General features: G+C 44.6%; 1 protein-coding gene across 1 annotated transcript in view; it reads left to right on the top strand.

Moving 5' to 3' along the window:
• Nucleotides 1-15,735, top strand: part of BACH2 (BTB domain and CNC homolog 2) — a gene marked incomplete at its 3' end in the record, with an annotated part of 77,461 nt that overhangs the window by 58,483 nt on the left and 3,243 nt on the right. The window contains exons 2-3 of the mRNA XM_084227713.1: nucleotides 1,847-3,439; nucleotides 14,179-14,385. Of these exons, the coding sequence (XP_084083839.1) occupies nucleotides 1,847-3,439; nucleotides 14,179-14,385 (1,800 nt within the window). The remainder of the gene's footprint in view (nucleotides 1-1,846; nucleotides 3,440-14,178; nucleotides 14,386-15,735) is intronic.

The following is a 15,735-nucleotide window of genomic DNA, read 5'->3' on the forward strand; positions in this document are numbered from 1 at the left end:
TGGGATGCAGGCCAGAGGTGCGGGGGGGAAGGAAGGGGGAAAAGGATTCACCAGAGACAGAGTGGAGAGCATAATAGGCAGATCCACTAAAATACACTGCGGAGGGGAGCAGCGGGTGAGACAGGAGAGGTCTGCTGCACCATGTGGGTAGCTCCCTGGCCAGGGATCAAACTCAGGCCATCACAGTGATAGCACCAAGACTCAACCCTTAGGCTACCAGGGAGCCTGTGTGTGTGCGTTTTTCTTAACCAAATGTCTCAACGACTCATTTTTTAAATTTGAAATTTTATTTAAAGTGCTTCAAAACATTACATTAAAATCCCTTTCGGTTTCCTTACTGGAGAGCATGCAGCATTATAAAATCAGTGCTTCCCTGGGGAATCTAGGCCATTTCCTCATTCTGGGTATGGAACTGACAGGATGGTATAATACATTTTCTCAAAGAGGCCTGGGGAGGGTTCCCAGGGGAACTGATGCCCACACCAAATCTTGAACAAGAGTTTGTGAGAACAATATAAGTCCTCACAAGAATTTTGGCTCTGTGTGCTGTAGGGAATTTAATACACATGGAAGTTAACTACAGAGCTTGCCAGTTTATCTCGCGTGGCACTTATTCCCTAGCAGGTATGTTTTAGTTTTTTTCCAACTATGTTTATTGAGGCAAAATTCTAGCAGGTATTTTTTAATCACTGCTACAATAGCTTCCAAGAAGGATCCCCATGATTGTCGCTTTCATTTGATTTGTACACATAATTCATAGACCTGCTTCATTTCCTATGGGGTCAGCAGTGATCGCAAGAAACTGGAGGATGCATGATTTGCATATTGGGTAAGCAAGTCTATCCTGAACACTAGCAAGTTCAATCCATTTCCATCTGAAAAAACAGTTGGCCTTTAGCAACATATTTCTAATTGCCTAAGTCATTCTCTATGTGTATGTGCGTGTTATGCACAAACTGTGCATAAATAGCACATTTTCAATCTGTGGAAAATGTAATGGATGAACAGCACATGACAGTGGGCTTAGCCCCTGAAGATTTACCAGAAAAGAAGACAGCTGCATGACAAAGCTGCAGCTAATAATTAGGGAAGGAATAGTCCATGTCCTGTGCCCCTCAGCAGCTTCAGCCATTTAAATGACAGCTGATTTGTTTAGCTCTGTCACCCCATTGTTTATGAATCAGGATTTCATTTCTTCTTGAGAACGTGGCTTTTGATTGTCACCAATCATTGTAAGATATCATTGTAAGATCAGGTATGACTTCATGATTGAAAAGTCCCAACTAGAGACCGTGATGAATGAGCAAAACAGGGAGTTGTTTTTTAATGTCTCTTTTAACACTGTGAGTGGGGAAAAACTGTTTTTGAAACCTCATGGACTTTCAGTTTTCAATGGGGCAATTGCCAGTATTGCGTTTGACAAGAAATTTTGAAGCCTTTCTTTGGCTCGAGTAAGCTGCAAGAAGTGTCACAGCACTCCTTATGGAGAATGGCTCTCAACAGAACTGATTGGGAGGCCAGCTAATAGGCTTGCCATTGTTACCGTGCATTTTTGCCAGGATATTTCATTAGTGTAAACACAGAACCCGTTGTCATCTTGTTTAGCCACTTGACCCTGGTGCTTTTCAATTCTGTGTGCCAGTGATGAAGTACAGCGGTGGCTTGCAACAGACAGACACTAATTATTGGAAGCAGAATCATTGCTGACCCAGTGCGAGATTAACTGCTCCTTTGCAGGCTTTATTCTGGGACATTAGCACTGTCTGGTTATCTTGCTACAGTTGAGGGATTCGGGACAATAGCGGTGCTGCTGGTAACGTGGGCAATTTCCCTGTTTGTTTTGCAGGTCACGGCCAGGGGCTTTGGGCCGCTGTTACAGTTTGCCTACACCGCCAAGCTGTTACTCAGCAGAGAAAACATCCGCGAGGTCATCCGCTGTGCTGAGTTCCTGCGCATGCACAACCTGGAGGACTCGTGCTTCAGCTTCCTGCAGACCCAGCTCCTGAACAGCGAGGATGGCCTGTTTGTGTGCCGAAAGGACACCACGTGCCAGCGACCCCACGAGGACCATGAGAACTCCGCCGGGGAGGAGGAAGACGAAGAGGAGGAGACGATGGATTCCGAGACGGCCAAGATGGCTTGCCCCAGGAACCAGATTCTTCCAGACCCTATCAGCTTCGAGGCCACTGCCATCCCAGTAGCAGAAAAGGAAGAGACTCTGTTGCCTGAGTCGGAAGTGCCCGCCGACACCAAGGAGAGCTCAGAAAAGGACACGTTAACACAGTATCCCAGATACAAGAAATACCAGCTTGCATGTACCAAGAATGTCTATAATGCATCATCACACAGTACCTCAGGTTTTGCAAGCACATTCAATGAAGATAACTCTGGCAACAGCATCAAGTCGGGGCTTGCCATGGGGCAGATTAAAAGTGAGCCACCCAGCGAAGAGAATGAGGAAGAGAGCATCACACTCTGCCTGTCTGGGGATGAGCCTGACATCAAGGACAGAGTGGGGGATGTTGAAATGGACAGGAAACAACCTACCCCCACCCCTGCCCCCGCCCCCCCTGTGGGGGCCACCTGCCTGGAGCGATCCAGGAGTGTGTCCTCTCCCTCCTGTTTAAGGTCTCTATTCAGCATAACAAAAAGTGTAGAGTTGTCCGGCTTGCCCAGTACATCTCAGCAGCACTTTGCCAGGAGTTCGGCATGCCCTTTTGACAAGGGGATCACTCAGGGTGACCTTAAAACTGACTATGCCCCTTTCCCGGGGAATTACGGACAGCCCCACATGGGCCAGAAGGATGCGTCCAACTTCACGATGGGGTCGCCCCTAAAGGGGCCTGGGTTGGAGGCACTCTGTAAACAGGAAGGAGAGCTGGACCGGAGAAGTGTCATCTTCTCCTCCAGCACATGTGACCAAGTGAGCACTTCAGTGCATTCATATTCTGGGGTAAGCAGTTTGGACAAAGACCTCTCTGAGCCGGTGTCAAAGGGGCTGTGGGTGGGGGCTAGCCAGTCCCTCCCCAGCTCACAGGCCTACTCCCATGGTGGGCTGATGACTGACCACTTGCCAGGAAGAATGCGGCCCAACACTAGCTGCCCGGTGCCAATCAAAGTCTGCCCCCGCTCGCCCCCCTTGGAGACCAGGACCAGGACTTCCAGTTCTTGCTCCTCCTATTCCTACGCAGAAGATGGGAGCGGGGGCTCGCCCTGCAGCCTCCCTCTCTGTGAGTTCTCCTCCTCGCCCTGTTCCCAAGGAGCCAGATTCCTTGCCACAGAACATCAGGAACCAGGCCTGATGGCAGATGGAATGTACAACCAAGTCCGACCCCAAATTAAATGTGAGCAATCTTATGGAACCAACTCCAGCGACGAATCCGGATCGTTCTCGGAAGCAGACAGTGAGTCGTGTCCTGTGCAGGACAGGGGCCAGGAGGTAGGGAACCAGCATAAATTTGAGCATGTGACCCACTCTCTCAGTCCTTTATCTGGACTCTCCCTTTCCCTGACCCTTCCCTACTCCCAGGTTGTTCTTCTTTACCAAGATTAAAGGTTACAGTGAAGAGATTATCTCCCCATCCATGGAGGCAGGGTGTTTCAAGATGCTTCCAAATTAACCACTTTGTCCTAGAAGGCACTTGCTATTTGATCTTGATTTCAGTCTCAACAAACAAAGGCAAGCTTCTTAGTAAAAAAAAAGTTAGTCGAGGGCATGAAAGTGTGCTCGAGGACGTCAGAACTCCCCCCTCACCTCCTTTTTTCCTTTCTTCTTTATCTGCTTTGAAAGAACGCTGTACTCATCACCCTCCTCTTTGCTCTTCACCCTTCAGTGTAAAGGAAAATCACTTTCAAAACTGATTGATTGAAACAAAATAGATGCACATCAAGCAGGTGCTTCCCTAACCCCCTTTAAGTTTGGCTTGTCAACGGAGGGCTCTGGGGCTCTCCCATGTCCATCGACACACAGGTGACCAGCAGCTCACCATCCGTCCTGGTCCCAGGGTCACTGTAGAAGCACCCTGCTCAACCACAGGTAACTGATATAACTTCCCCCAAATGCTGAGAAGCCTCTGAGCAGCAGTGGGCTTGAGTAGTAGTTTCACCTAGACGGCTAAGTGCCTCATAGATAAAAATTTCTGAAGGTGCCATCCATGTTGTACCAATGCTGAGAGAGGAAACAGGGACAATACCAGCCTCATCATGGCTGGTATTGGCTAAGGAGAGAAAACAGACGCCCCATATGTTTCCCCTCCCCCCTGGAGCCTGAGAGAGCTCTTGGAAGGTTGTGTGTGTCATGATCTGGCACCGTGTGGCTGATTGACAAGGAAGCAACCTGAGACTGCCACTTGTGCCTCAGACCTGCCTGTTTGCTGGCGCGGGCTAACCAGAGAGATGTCCCAGCTCGGAGCTGCTTCTGGGAGGCACACAGGAGGAGACACGCATGAGCCTCGTTAGCCAGTGGTCTGAGTAGGCATCTGCGCTCCCAGCATATTAACTCCTAGGAAAGCGGGTCCCCAACCAGAGAGCAGAAATGCCACACAGGGCGAAGGAGCTTTTCACAGAGACATGTGCGGTTTATTCAGCAACTGCAAGGTTACCCAGAAGCACGTGAGGTTTTTGTTCGGGCATGTTTTGAAAGTAGATTCCATAGCTTCCCCGTGCCAACCACAGAAATGCCCTGTGGCCACGTCCTTGTCTTTGCTAGCTAGCCTGGCCCCTGCTTTTCTGTTACTTTCTAGAAAAAAGGAGAAAAACAGAAAAACACTGAAAGGATTTAATTTAGCTCTAAGAAATTATAAAGGAAATTGGATGGAAACTACTCCTATTCAAATATACCTTGCCCCTCAGGTTTGTGGGTGCTGGGTAGTGCCCAGTGTCCCCAAGTCAGTCATGTCTGTGTCCCTGACCTGAGATGACTTAGGGTTTGTAGAAACAAGGGCTGTGCCCTCTCTTTGTTTTATATTTTACATTTTTGCTCTTCCAGATGCATTGTCCCTCCTCTTTCCTCATTCTTTTTTTTAAAAAAAAAGATTATTTATGCATACAAGAACTGGGGTACAGACCAGAGGTGTGGGAGGTGAGAGGATTCACCAGAAACAGAGTGGGGAGCAGAACAGGCAGACCGACTGAAATACACTGCTGAGGGGAGCAGCAGGCGAGACAGGAGAGGTCTGCAGCGCCATGTAGATCACCTCCCCGGCCAGGATCGAACTCAGATTCCTTCAGAGTGCTGCGACTTAACTCCTTGCACCACCAGGGAGGCCCGCCTCATTCATTTCTATCCCCCCATCACAACTTCTGTTTTTGTTTCTTTTTCCTCTCCCTGAAATTGCTAGTAAGTGTCCCTGACAAAGGCCTAGCCACCAATTCAGTTCATTGGCAGAATGCTTTCTCTTAGCAAGGATTGGTGTAGCAAGAAGGGGAAAGCTTCTGAGTCTGTTTTTCATCTCTCCCTTAAAAGAAGCCCCACTATTAAGCTAAAGGGGGTGTTTTTACAATATTTGCATACATTCAAGGAACTGTCAGTTTCAGATCAATCTCCTTTTGTCTGTCTAATATCCCCAAAGAGCATAAAGTCACTTCTTGGAACTGACTGCCATCAATAAGAACCCCTGTGCTTCTCCTGTGTGGGCTGTGTCCACCATAGAACTTTTCAGTTGTGTGGAAGACGGCTTCAAACTATAAAATAGTCATAAACAGGACTAATGTTCCCTGGAAAAATACCTCTGCATTTTAAAATGCTTTTTATTTTTACTTTTTAAAAAATCAATTTTTTGCATTTCTAAATAGTAAAAAAAAAAAAGAGACTACCAAAGTACCAAAGTGCCACGCCACTCAGCCCCTCTCTGCAGTGCATTTTGGATAAGGTTCTTATAATAAAGCTCTGATTATTTTCCCAATTTGACATTTTAGTTCTCCTAGAGTAGAGGAGATTAGGTTTTCCAAAACTGTCTCAGGGATTCACCACAGCTTCTCTGTGAGCTAATAACTTGCTCTCAGAAGTTTCTTTGACCTCGATGGAAGCATTATCCCCAGCGATGATGGTTGAAGGCAAATCCTTCACATGAAGCATAACTTGTTTTCCTGAACTGATCCAGAAGAAGCCAAATCTTTTGACTGATTCTGACCTGATCTGCTCTTGCATCAGGTCCAGTGAACCCCAAAGACCACCAGAGTCAGAAACCCAAAAAAGAGTTCCCATCTTTGGCCCTCCACCAGTCCAGTACGTTAGACCAGTGAGTCTGCTCCTTCCCAGTCACTTCCTCCAGCTCTGTAAGGAACCCAATTGTTAGAAGCAAAGAAAAGCATGAGCATACTTTCTATGTTGTAAGATGTTGGAGTTACTCCCTGTTAACTCCTCTATCTCACTGGCATTGACTTCTCCCTTCTTTTGAACTACCCCCTTGCTTTGAACAAAGCTTAAATTAGGCAAAAATTGGCCTTTATCAACAATCAGCTTTTTATAAAATTGCCTTCTTTTTCTAAGTAATCAAACACAGCATACTCAACACCAAATATGACCAAACTTAACAGGCTTTCTCTCTGCCTACAACAATATACAAACAACTATTCACATCTGTAGGAGGTTGGGTTTCATTTTAAAGACAATTATTACATAATGACTCAGCAACTGGCTTTTTTGCACATAGCTGTCTACTGTGTACATGCCTCTAGGTCAGTCACAGAGGGCTAACACCTGCTGCTTTAACATCCATGGTTCCCATAAATCACAATGTTTTTTAGAGATCCAAGATCATGTTTTATGCCTATGTACCCCTGGGGTTTTTCTTTTTCTGGGCTTTGCTTTGAAACAAACTAACTTCATTAAAATAGGTACCCAAAAATAGTAAGCAAATGTGAAAGCATATCATGTTTCAGAAGAAGATCCCAGAAAACAAACCCAAAGATACACAGACTATTAGAACACAGTTTATTCAATTGTCACCTTTCAACATACATTCCAGTTGGCTCCAATTTTCCCCCTCTTATAAACATTGCTATAATTAACATTTTTGTGAACATATTTAGTAGTGGCACTTTTATTTTTGTGGGTTAGAGTCCTGTACGTGGGTTAAAGGATATGTGCTTTTGCAAATGCCACTTGCTTCCTCAAAACATGGGTGCCTTGGGGAAGGAAATTCTATGGGGACTCAACCTGAGTAGGTGGGGGGAAGCAAATATTGTCTAAAAAATGTAAAAAATGATAAATGTTAAAATTTTTAAAATCTAAAAAAAAATACAAAAAAAATAAAACCCTGAAAAATCCAAAAGAATAAACATTGCAGCAATTCACTTATCTTTCAGCAGTTTTTGAAATGCCCGTTTTGCCCTGTACTTGCCAGAGCTGCTTGTTACAAGCAGTGAAAAGGTGGCAAAAAGTGACAACTAATTAAGTTGATATCATTTTTTTTGTATGTAATCGCCATTTTACTTTCATCCCTGTGAAAACCAGTTTGCATCTTTGCTCATTAATTTTTTGTGGTATTTGACATTAAGCCCTGTAAGGGCAGGACATGGGCACAGTGCAGGTTTTCTGATCCAGCAGACTGGGTGAAGGAGAAGTCAGAGTCCTCAGGGGCTTTTTGCAGGCTTTTATTGGGATTTACCCAGTTCACAGCAGGCAGAGGTGCTGGGGGGCCGGGAGGCTGGCAGTCCTCCCAGCCCCCAGCAAATCCTCACTCTATCTGGGCTCTCTGGTGATCTCTGCTTCTGCTTCTCGGCTTCTCTCTCGGCTTCTCTTTCGGCTTCTGCTCTTCTTGGCTTCTCCTGGCATCCCCGTGACACCGCCCTTAAAAGCACAGTCTTAGCCCAGGTGAATCCCATCTTCCTATGCCCACACCCTACTCCAGGTGGCCGCCATCAGGCATGCATTCAGGACCGCAAGGATCCATCATCTATCCTGATGGCGGGAGGGCAGAAAAGCCTGACATTTTTCCTTACACTACAAGCCCCTTAGCCCTTACTATTGGAGTAATAACCCTTTCTTAGAAATATTGCATATATTTTCTCTATTTTTAAATTTATATCTTTTCCTGTACAGAAAAATTTGTGATGTAATCAAGTTAGCATTATTTTTCTTTATGATTTCTGGGCTTGCTATTCTATTACTTACAAAGTCAACTTGTAAATCTCTTTTTTCCAGTAATGAAAAATAAACCAGTCATATTAAGTGAAAAAACTGGTAAAAACGGTATACATAACAAGGTCCTAGTTTGCTTCACAAATAAGCATAAATGATAAAAAGCAGTATAAGAAATGCAAGGCAAGGTGGGGAGAGGGAAATTTTCTATTATTTTTGTAATGTCTAAATTTTTTATGTGTGTGTCTCATACAGGTATTTTTTTTTCATTGAGATACAATTTACTTTCCATAAAATTCACCCCAATAAAGGGAATAATTCAGCCGTTTTTAAGGACCTAAAAATTATATGACCATCACCAATATCTAATTCCATAACTTTCTCACATCACCCATTAGCAGTCACTCCTCATTGGCCCCTCCCCAAAATCCTAGGCAACCACTAGTCTACCTTTGTCTGTAAGATTTGCCTTTTCTAGACAGTTCATGTCAATGGAATCTTGCACTACATGGCCTTTCATGTCTGCTTCTTTCACTTAGCATAATGGTTTCGAGGTTCATATTTAGCAAGTACAAGATGTACTTGCCAGGTACATTGCCATGTATCAGTAATTCATTCCTTTTTACTGCTGAGTAATATTCCACTGGTTGATCCATCATCAACTGTGGGACATTTGGATTGTTTCCACCATTGGGGCTATTAGCAATAACATTGCTGTGAGTGTTTGTGTGCAAGTTTTTTGTAGATGCATTTTTCAGAACTGTCTGACTTCCAGACACATGTTGCGTGTAAAATTTTACTGTCATTTTTGTGGTTTGTTAAATCAACCGGTTTTTTTTTTAAGCATCTGTAATTGATCTGCTTAAAAAAAAGAAAAACTTGCTGGACAGCATAGAAGTCAGCCACATTTCTAATTAAAACAATGTTTTCATGTTGTCTCAAAAGATGTTCTTAGCATCTGGAACTCCAAAACATACTGTATGTATGTAAAAAGAAACCATGTGACAGGAAAGATAAGGCTGGCAAACAGAAATAATAATATTTCAGCTCTACAAGGCAGTTCAAAATTTTCAAAGCACTTTGTCCATCTACCATCCAATTTTATTTTTCATGGCAACCTTATAAGCTAAGTAGGGTAGGTATTGTTTCCCTATGACTTGCAAATCCTCGAAGAACTTAAGGACAGAGGAAATGAAAGTCTTGCCTGAGATCACACAACTAGTTAATTGCAGTATCAAGCTAAGTCCCAGGTGTCCTGCATTTGTTCCAGAAACTGGGCCATGAGGATAAAGTGTAGAAGGACAGTTGAGAAGGAAATATTTCTTGTCCAAGGGGGTTACTTTGTCATTGGCACCTGCCTGGCATTGTGCTGTTGTCCCCATTCCAGCTGTACTAGAATCATCAACCCAGTAGGCATCTTGCCTCCTCCCCTGACAACTCCTAGGGGTTTGAGATGTCTTCAAAGCAAAGGTGGTAAAAGTACCTCAGGGTGTTGTTAGCAGGATCTGACTGACTCTTGTGACTTAGACTTATAGCTGGTAGTGAAACCAAGTGAAGAAATAGGAGATTCACAAACTAGCTATTGCTGGTAATTTTAGAACAAATAGATGTCTGTTTTTGATTTTTGATACATTTGCCTCTCCATCCTGCACCCCCATTAGCTCCCATCCAGCAAACCAGACACCAAGCAAGGGAAATGTGTGTTAAGAGGTATGGTGAGGTGGGGCCTCCGTGGTGGTACAGGGGTTAAGTCGCAGCATTATGAAGCTATTGGCAGCCACTGCAGCACAGGTTTGATCCCCGGCCAGGTAGCTGACCCACATGGCACAGCAAACCTCTCCTGTCTCACCCACTGCTTCCCTCAGCAGTGCATTTCAGTAGATCTGCCTGTTCTGCTCCTCACTCTGTCTCTGGTGAATCCTCTCACTACCCCCTCTCCCCCCGCACGTTAATCTACATCCAGTTCTTGTATGAATGAATAAATAAAATAAATCCTAAAAAAAAAAAAACAGTGGCAGGTCATACAGGTTGTGGCAGCACTTCTCAGTGCCCTGTTTGGCCCTCAGCTTGCTGACTCAGTGGTGACTCAGTCTATACAGAGAACCAAAGCAGGGACAGCACCTTAGATAGCCCTGGGCCTAAAGAGAAGTCAGAGTCCTCGAGTGCCACAGGCCTTTTCCCTTGTATGCAGCCCTCTTAAGTGCACAGGTTATAAGACCTGTGGTTGCTCAATAGTCCTGTAGGCTGTAAGCCGGCTTGTTAGACAGGTGCTGGAGGTAGTGGGAGGACTCTTTACCTTGTCAGTGTGGGTGTTTTGCAGTTACCTATGGGAGTCCAGTAAATGAAAATCAAACCACTGCTGAAAAGTAAAATCCTGAAAGAACAGTGGGGGTGAGGAAGAAGAGGGATAGTAAATAAGACATTAAGTTCTATTGGGCCTATATTGATTATAAGAATTCTCTGGTGGAGAGGAGGGAGATGTGTTCAACTTTCCAAGGCCAAGTCCTATCAGTTGACATTTGGGCCCCACTTGGGGAATGTTTGGGAGTCTGTTAACCTCTGAATGGAATATTCCTCAGCCCCTTAAGGGGGTCTGTGGCGGCCCTTGATCTCCAGGGAAGATGCCCATTGGCTTGAAACTTACTACTCTGAAAATGTTAAACAGATGTGGTGACATTCCCTCTGTGCCTTTCCAAAAACTCTTCAGGGACTTCCCTCTTGGAAGTCGGTGTAAGTTCTCCTTAGCCAGAGAAGTAACAGAGTCAAAACAAACTAGAATAGTTGGTTTTGTCTTGTTTTTGTTGTTTTGTTTTTTTTTTTTTCCATATGGAAGAAGTCTATAGCCGACTATTTTCTTTTCCTTTGACCTCTTTAGAGAGCAGCTTGAGTTGCGACAGCTCTGCTGAAATTTTATATGGCCTTTTGCTTCAAGGACTTTGAAACCAGCATTGTTGATTTTTCCTATTTCCTGTCAGCCTCTCCTGTGCTTTTCTCCTAGAGTTTTATATTCGCTGTGTAGATGATTTTTAAATACAGTAGCACTTGGTATAGAAGGCCTTTTGACTCTCTGTGTAGCCGGAACTATAGGTATATTTTCTTTCTGAAAGTAAGTAAACACAATTGAGAGCAGAAGCAGAATTGCTTTGTTGTCAGCAGAGGGGGCGACGCCACAAGGGCCAAAGTGCTGCAAACTCTGCTGTGCAAACAAGGCTTCTGCCTGGTGTGGAAACCTCCGTGTCCCCAACACACAGACCTCTGTGTTATTTAGGCACCGTCCAGGATCTGAGTGTCTGTTATCCAAAGGGCATAAAAGGGAAATCAAACAGTCTTTCATATCATTATAAGCCCTGGGCAAACACGGCCCCATGGACAAAACCCTTTCCCGGGCCCACAACAAGGAGTTGTTTGTCCCTGCGGCTGCCTTTAGCCGTCAGAGAGGGCTGAGGAGAGAGCACTGTAATGCACTCTGTGGTGACTTTGCTCTCTTGGGCCAAGATTGTACAGGTGTCATGGGACAGAGTTCACCACGTGGAAATTGAATGAGAGCATCCATTGGGAGCCTTCAGCAAATGCCACGTCTCACAGGCTCCTAGCTATGAAGTAACCTGACAGAGCAATTGCACCCAGCCATGCAAAAGTCAAATGACCACTTAGCATGATTTCCTTTGTGCATGAGTATTAACTAGGCTCAAATGCCAGGATCTGGACTCGTGTTGCCTGCATCTGATGCCGCCAAAGAAAAGGCCTAAGCTCAGGATAAAATATCTTCCTCTCACTCACCTGAGCCCTACAGGTATAACTCTGCAGCATCTGAATACTAACAAAGGGCTGATTTCTTCACCCAAAATATTTTGCTCAATTAAACTCAGATCTGCCCAGCTGTTTTTCTGTTACTCTGATTCACTCAAGTGCATTTGTTCAGTCTTCTAAATCTGTGTTTTCCAGTGTAATAGCCACGTGTGGCTGTTGATTCCTAGAATTGTGACTAGTCTGAATTGTGATCTGCTCCAAGTGTAAAATAGGCTTTGCATTTTGACATTTTACTATCAAAACAATTTAAAATATCTCATTAATAATTTTTATATTCATCATATGTTGAAAATATTTTAGATCCGTCAGGTTAAATATGTTACTGCAATTAATTTCACCTGTTTCTTTTTGCGTCTTTTAATATAGCTGCTAGGAAATGTAAAATCACATGTGTGGCTGACTTTTGCATTGGACAGTGCTGGCTGGGGCTTGAAGCAAATATAAGTTTATAGTGCCATCTGCTGGTCCATGCACAGCGGACACTAATGGTAGCAAGGAGGAAGCAGCCTGAGCTGGAAAATGCTTTGTCTCTTGGCCAAGCAACACTCAGCCTTCCTTTTTCTAGAGCTGCTAAAATAGGACCAGAACTGAATCTGGAAGCCCTTGCATTAGCACGGGTCTTGGAAAGGGTAGTGACAAAATGCTGGAGAGCCTGTTCTCCACCTTTGTGGGAGCTGAGGAGACCTTGGAGATCAGCTGTTCTTACTCTTAAATACAATCATCCCTCCGCATCGACCAGAGACTGGTTCCAAGACCCTCACATCCACAGATACTCAGTCTCTTATGTAAAATGGCATATGTTTCCATAAAACCTATGTGTATCCTCCCATAATCTTTAGATTGTGGCTAGAATGCTTTTAATACCTACTTCATTGTAAATTCTATGTAGAGTCATATTGTATAGTGTTTAGGAAATAATGACAAGAAAAAAATTGGTATATGTTCAGACTCAGAGTCTGAAGTCTTATTATATAATATTTTCCATCCACTGTTGGTTGACTCCAACCCATGGATACAGAGAGCTGCCTGTATTTCAAACTGTCATGGGTTGTATGCAAGAATTTAGCAGACTATAAGAACACACATGTACATTCCTCAAGAGACTTTGACCATGCTTCTTGATTTGTTGAAAGTTTGATAGTAAGAATCTTGCTGAGAATAGTTTCTGCAGTTATATATTATTACACAACAAATCACCCCAAAGTTTAGTGACTTAAAACAATAATTATTTTACCTCTCTCACCATTTCTGTGGGTCAGGTGTTCAGGAGTGACCCACCTGCATACTTCTGGCTCAGAGTATCTTGTAAGGTTGAAATCATATTGACTGGGGCTTCAGTCCCCTGAAGGTATGACAGGGCTGGGAGATTCTTGTGCAGGTGGCTTGCTCATGTGACCAGTAAGGCAAGGCTTGTTGGAGGCTGGAACCTCCATCCTTCTCCACTGGGCCCTCCCTAGCCTGCTCCAGTGTCCTCAAGGCATGGCAGCTGGTTTCTTCCAGAAAGAGCTATCTGAGCAGCTGTGGTCCCTTTTATGATCTAGTTTCAGAAGTGACCTCAGTACTCCCACCATTTTATATTGGTCAAGAGGCAGGAAATTGCACCCCACCTCTTGATAGAGGGATATCCACACCCTGTTGCAGAAAGAAATGTGAGCTGGGATGGCCATTTTTGGAAAATACACTCTGCCAAAGTGCCTGACCCTAGTACAGCACTGTGCAGACCAAAAACTTGCCCCATTTTGCAGAAGAGGAGATCGAGGCTCAAAGAAGCCACTAGCCTGAGGTCTTGTGTCCTGTAGGAAGGATCAGAGTCCAGTTCTTCTAAATCCTAATCTAGCTGCTGTAACTAAGAACCAGGCCAACTATTTCAATGTTCCAGCACCTTCAAAGTGTTTTAGTCCTTAAATGGTATCTGTCTCTAAATTGTCATTTTATTGAAAGAGACTCAATGAAGTCTTAGGGAAATAAGTTTCTACTATCAAGCCCTTTTTACAAAGGTGCCATAGCAATGAAGACTTACATCTTCAGTAATCTCCATCCTGTCGGCTCCAAAAGTCTCAGGCATGACAACCAAATTATAACTTGTGTGTTCATCTTCTGTTTTATTATCTGGGTATTCCATCTTATTTATATCTGAAACAGAAAAAAGTTCATCACTGCTTGCTTTCAGTAGTGTCCATATTACTAGCTCATCTTGAGAAGGTTTTACCATTTTTTGATGTTCTACCTGCAGCATTAAAACTAAAACCCAACTGTCATATCACATGATATTATTCTTGTTCCAGGTCAAACTTCCCTTTCCTGTAGATCAAATCACAGATCTTCCAAGGAACGATTTCCAGATGATGATTAAGATGCACAAGCTAACCTCAGAACAGTTAGAGTTCATTCACGATGTCCGACGGCGCAGCAAGAACCGCATTGCAGCCCAGCGCTGCCGCAAGAGGAAACTGGACTGCATTCAGAATTTAGAATGTGAAATCCGCAAATTGGTGAGTTGACCCATCCACTGCAGCCAGTAACCTAATGTGTGCAGAACTGGTGCGGAGTTACAGCCTGGAGAGGTAGAGCACAGGGCCACCATTCAGAGAATTTTCGGTTTATTTTTCATTAGACGTGTAATGACAGCTAACATTTATTTACTGCATGCATAGATGGACCATGTATTATTTCACACTATGTTCATAGATGATCATATTTAATCTTACCACCCACCCTATGACTTAGATACTGTTTATCCACATTTACACAGGAGTAACTAGTGTGCAGAGAGGTTAGGTAATTTCCCGGTGCATGGTAGAGCTTAAATGCCAACCATTGTCTCATTCCAAATCTTGTGTTTTCCCGCTGCTTCTCCTGCCTCCCACAGAAAAGAGTAGGTAAAAGGAAACGGCCCACAGTCGCTCAGCCACATGATCCAAATTCTTTCACAGCCCGAGGTCCTTGATTTTGTAATTCTGCCTCGAAATGACTTCCACCCTTTCCCTGTGCCTGGAAGTGTTTTATCTCAGGTAACTAACTCCCATCTCCCAGGCCCCACCACACTCATACCTGAGCGTTCCCTGCTCCCTGATAAGCAACCTTCGGCTGCAGGAACCACCAGGTGGCCTGTGGCTCCTGACAGCAGCCTGGATACCAGTCAGCCCAGCCTTATTCAGCTCCATCATTCTTCTGGCTAGGTACTGGAAACTCCTCTCAGGTAACGTTGTCTAGGTCAGGCTGAAGAATAGGGAGGCCACATAATGTGGTCACCTTCTAAAGTGGGACCCTCAGACTCTCTGTGGTAGCTCTTCACCTCATGAGAAGCTACTGACCCAATGAGAACCTAAGAACAAAGATAAGACATTTGAAAAGCATGAGGAAATGTTCCCTGTTACTAACATAGCCCTACACCTCAGGCTCTTTATTTTTAACCCACACCAAGCAGAGGAAAGCCTGACGTGTTTAGTGGCTTCCATCCAGGGAAAGCCCAAGCTCCACGTTCCCCATGACTCAGTCTGCAGCTGCCCCTCCAGCATCACCTTCTACTCCTGCTCAACTTGACCCCACAGTGTCTGCCCTGCCTCCTAGCCCCATTTCCTGCTCTTTGGGGCATCTGCCTCTGCAGTTTGCTCTCTGTCTTGGTCCTTTCTCCACTGTTTTTTCTGACCACGTCAGGTACCATCACCTCTCCAGGAGGCCCTTTCCTGGAGTCCTGGGGAGGCCAGGTGCCTGGAGCCCTAATCTGACCTCTGGCACCATGCTGAGAATGTTGGTCCTGCATCACCTGTGTGTGTGTCCGTCCGCCCAACCACCATCCCTGGACCACTGGTTCTTCATGACAAGGACAGTGACTTGATCAT

Source organism: Talpa europaea (genome assembly GCF_964194135.1).
Source record: "Talpa europaea genome assembly, chromosome: 2".
Classification (NCBI taxonomy): Eukaryota; Metazoa; Chordata; class Mammalia; order Eulipotyphla; family Talpidae; genus Talpa; species Talpa europaea.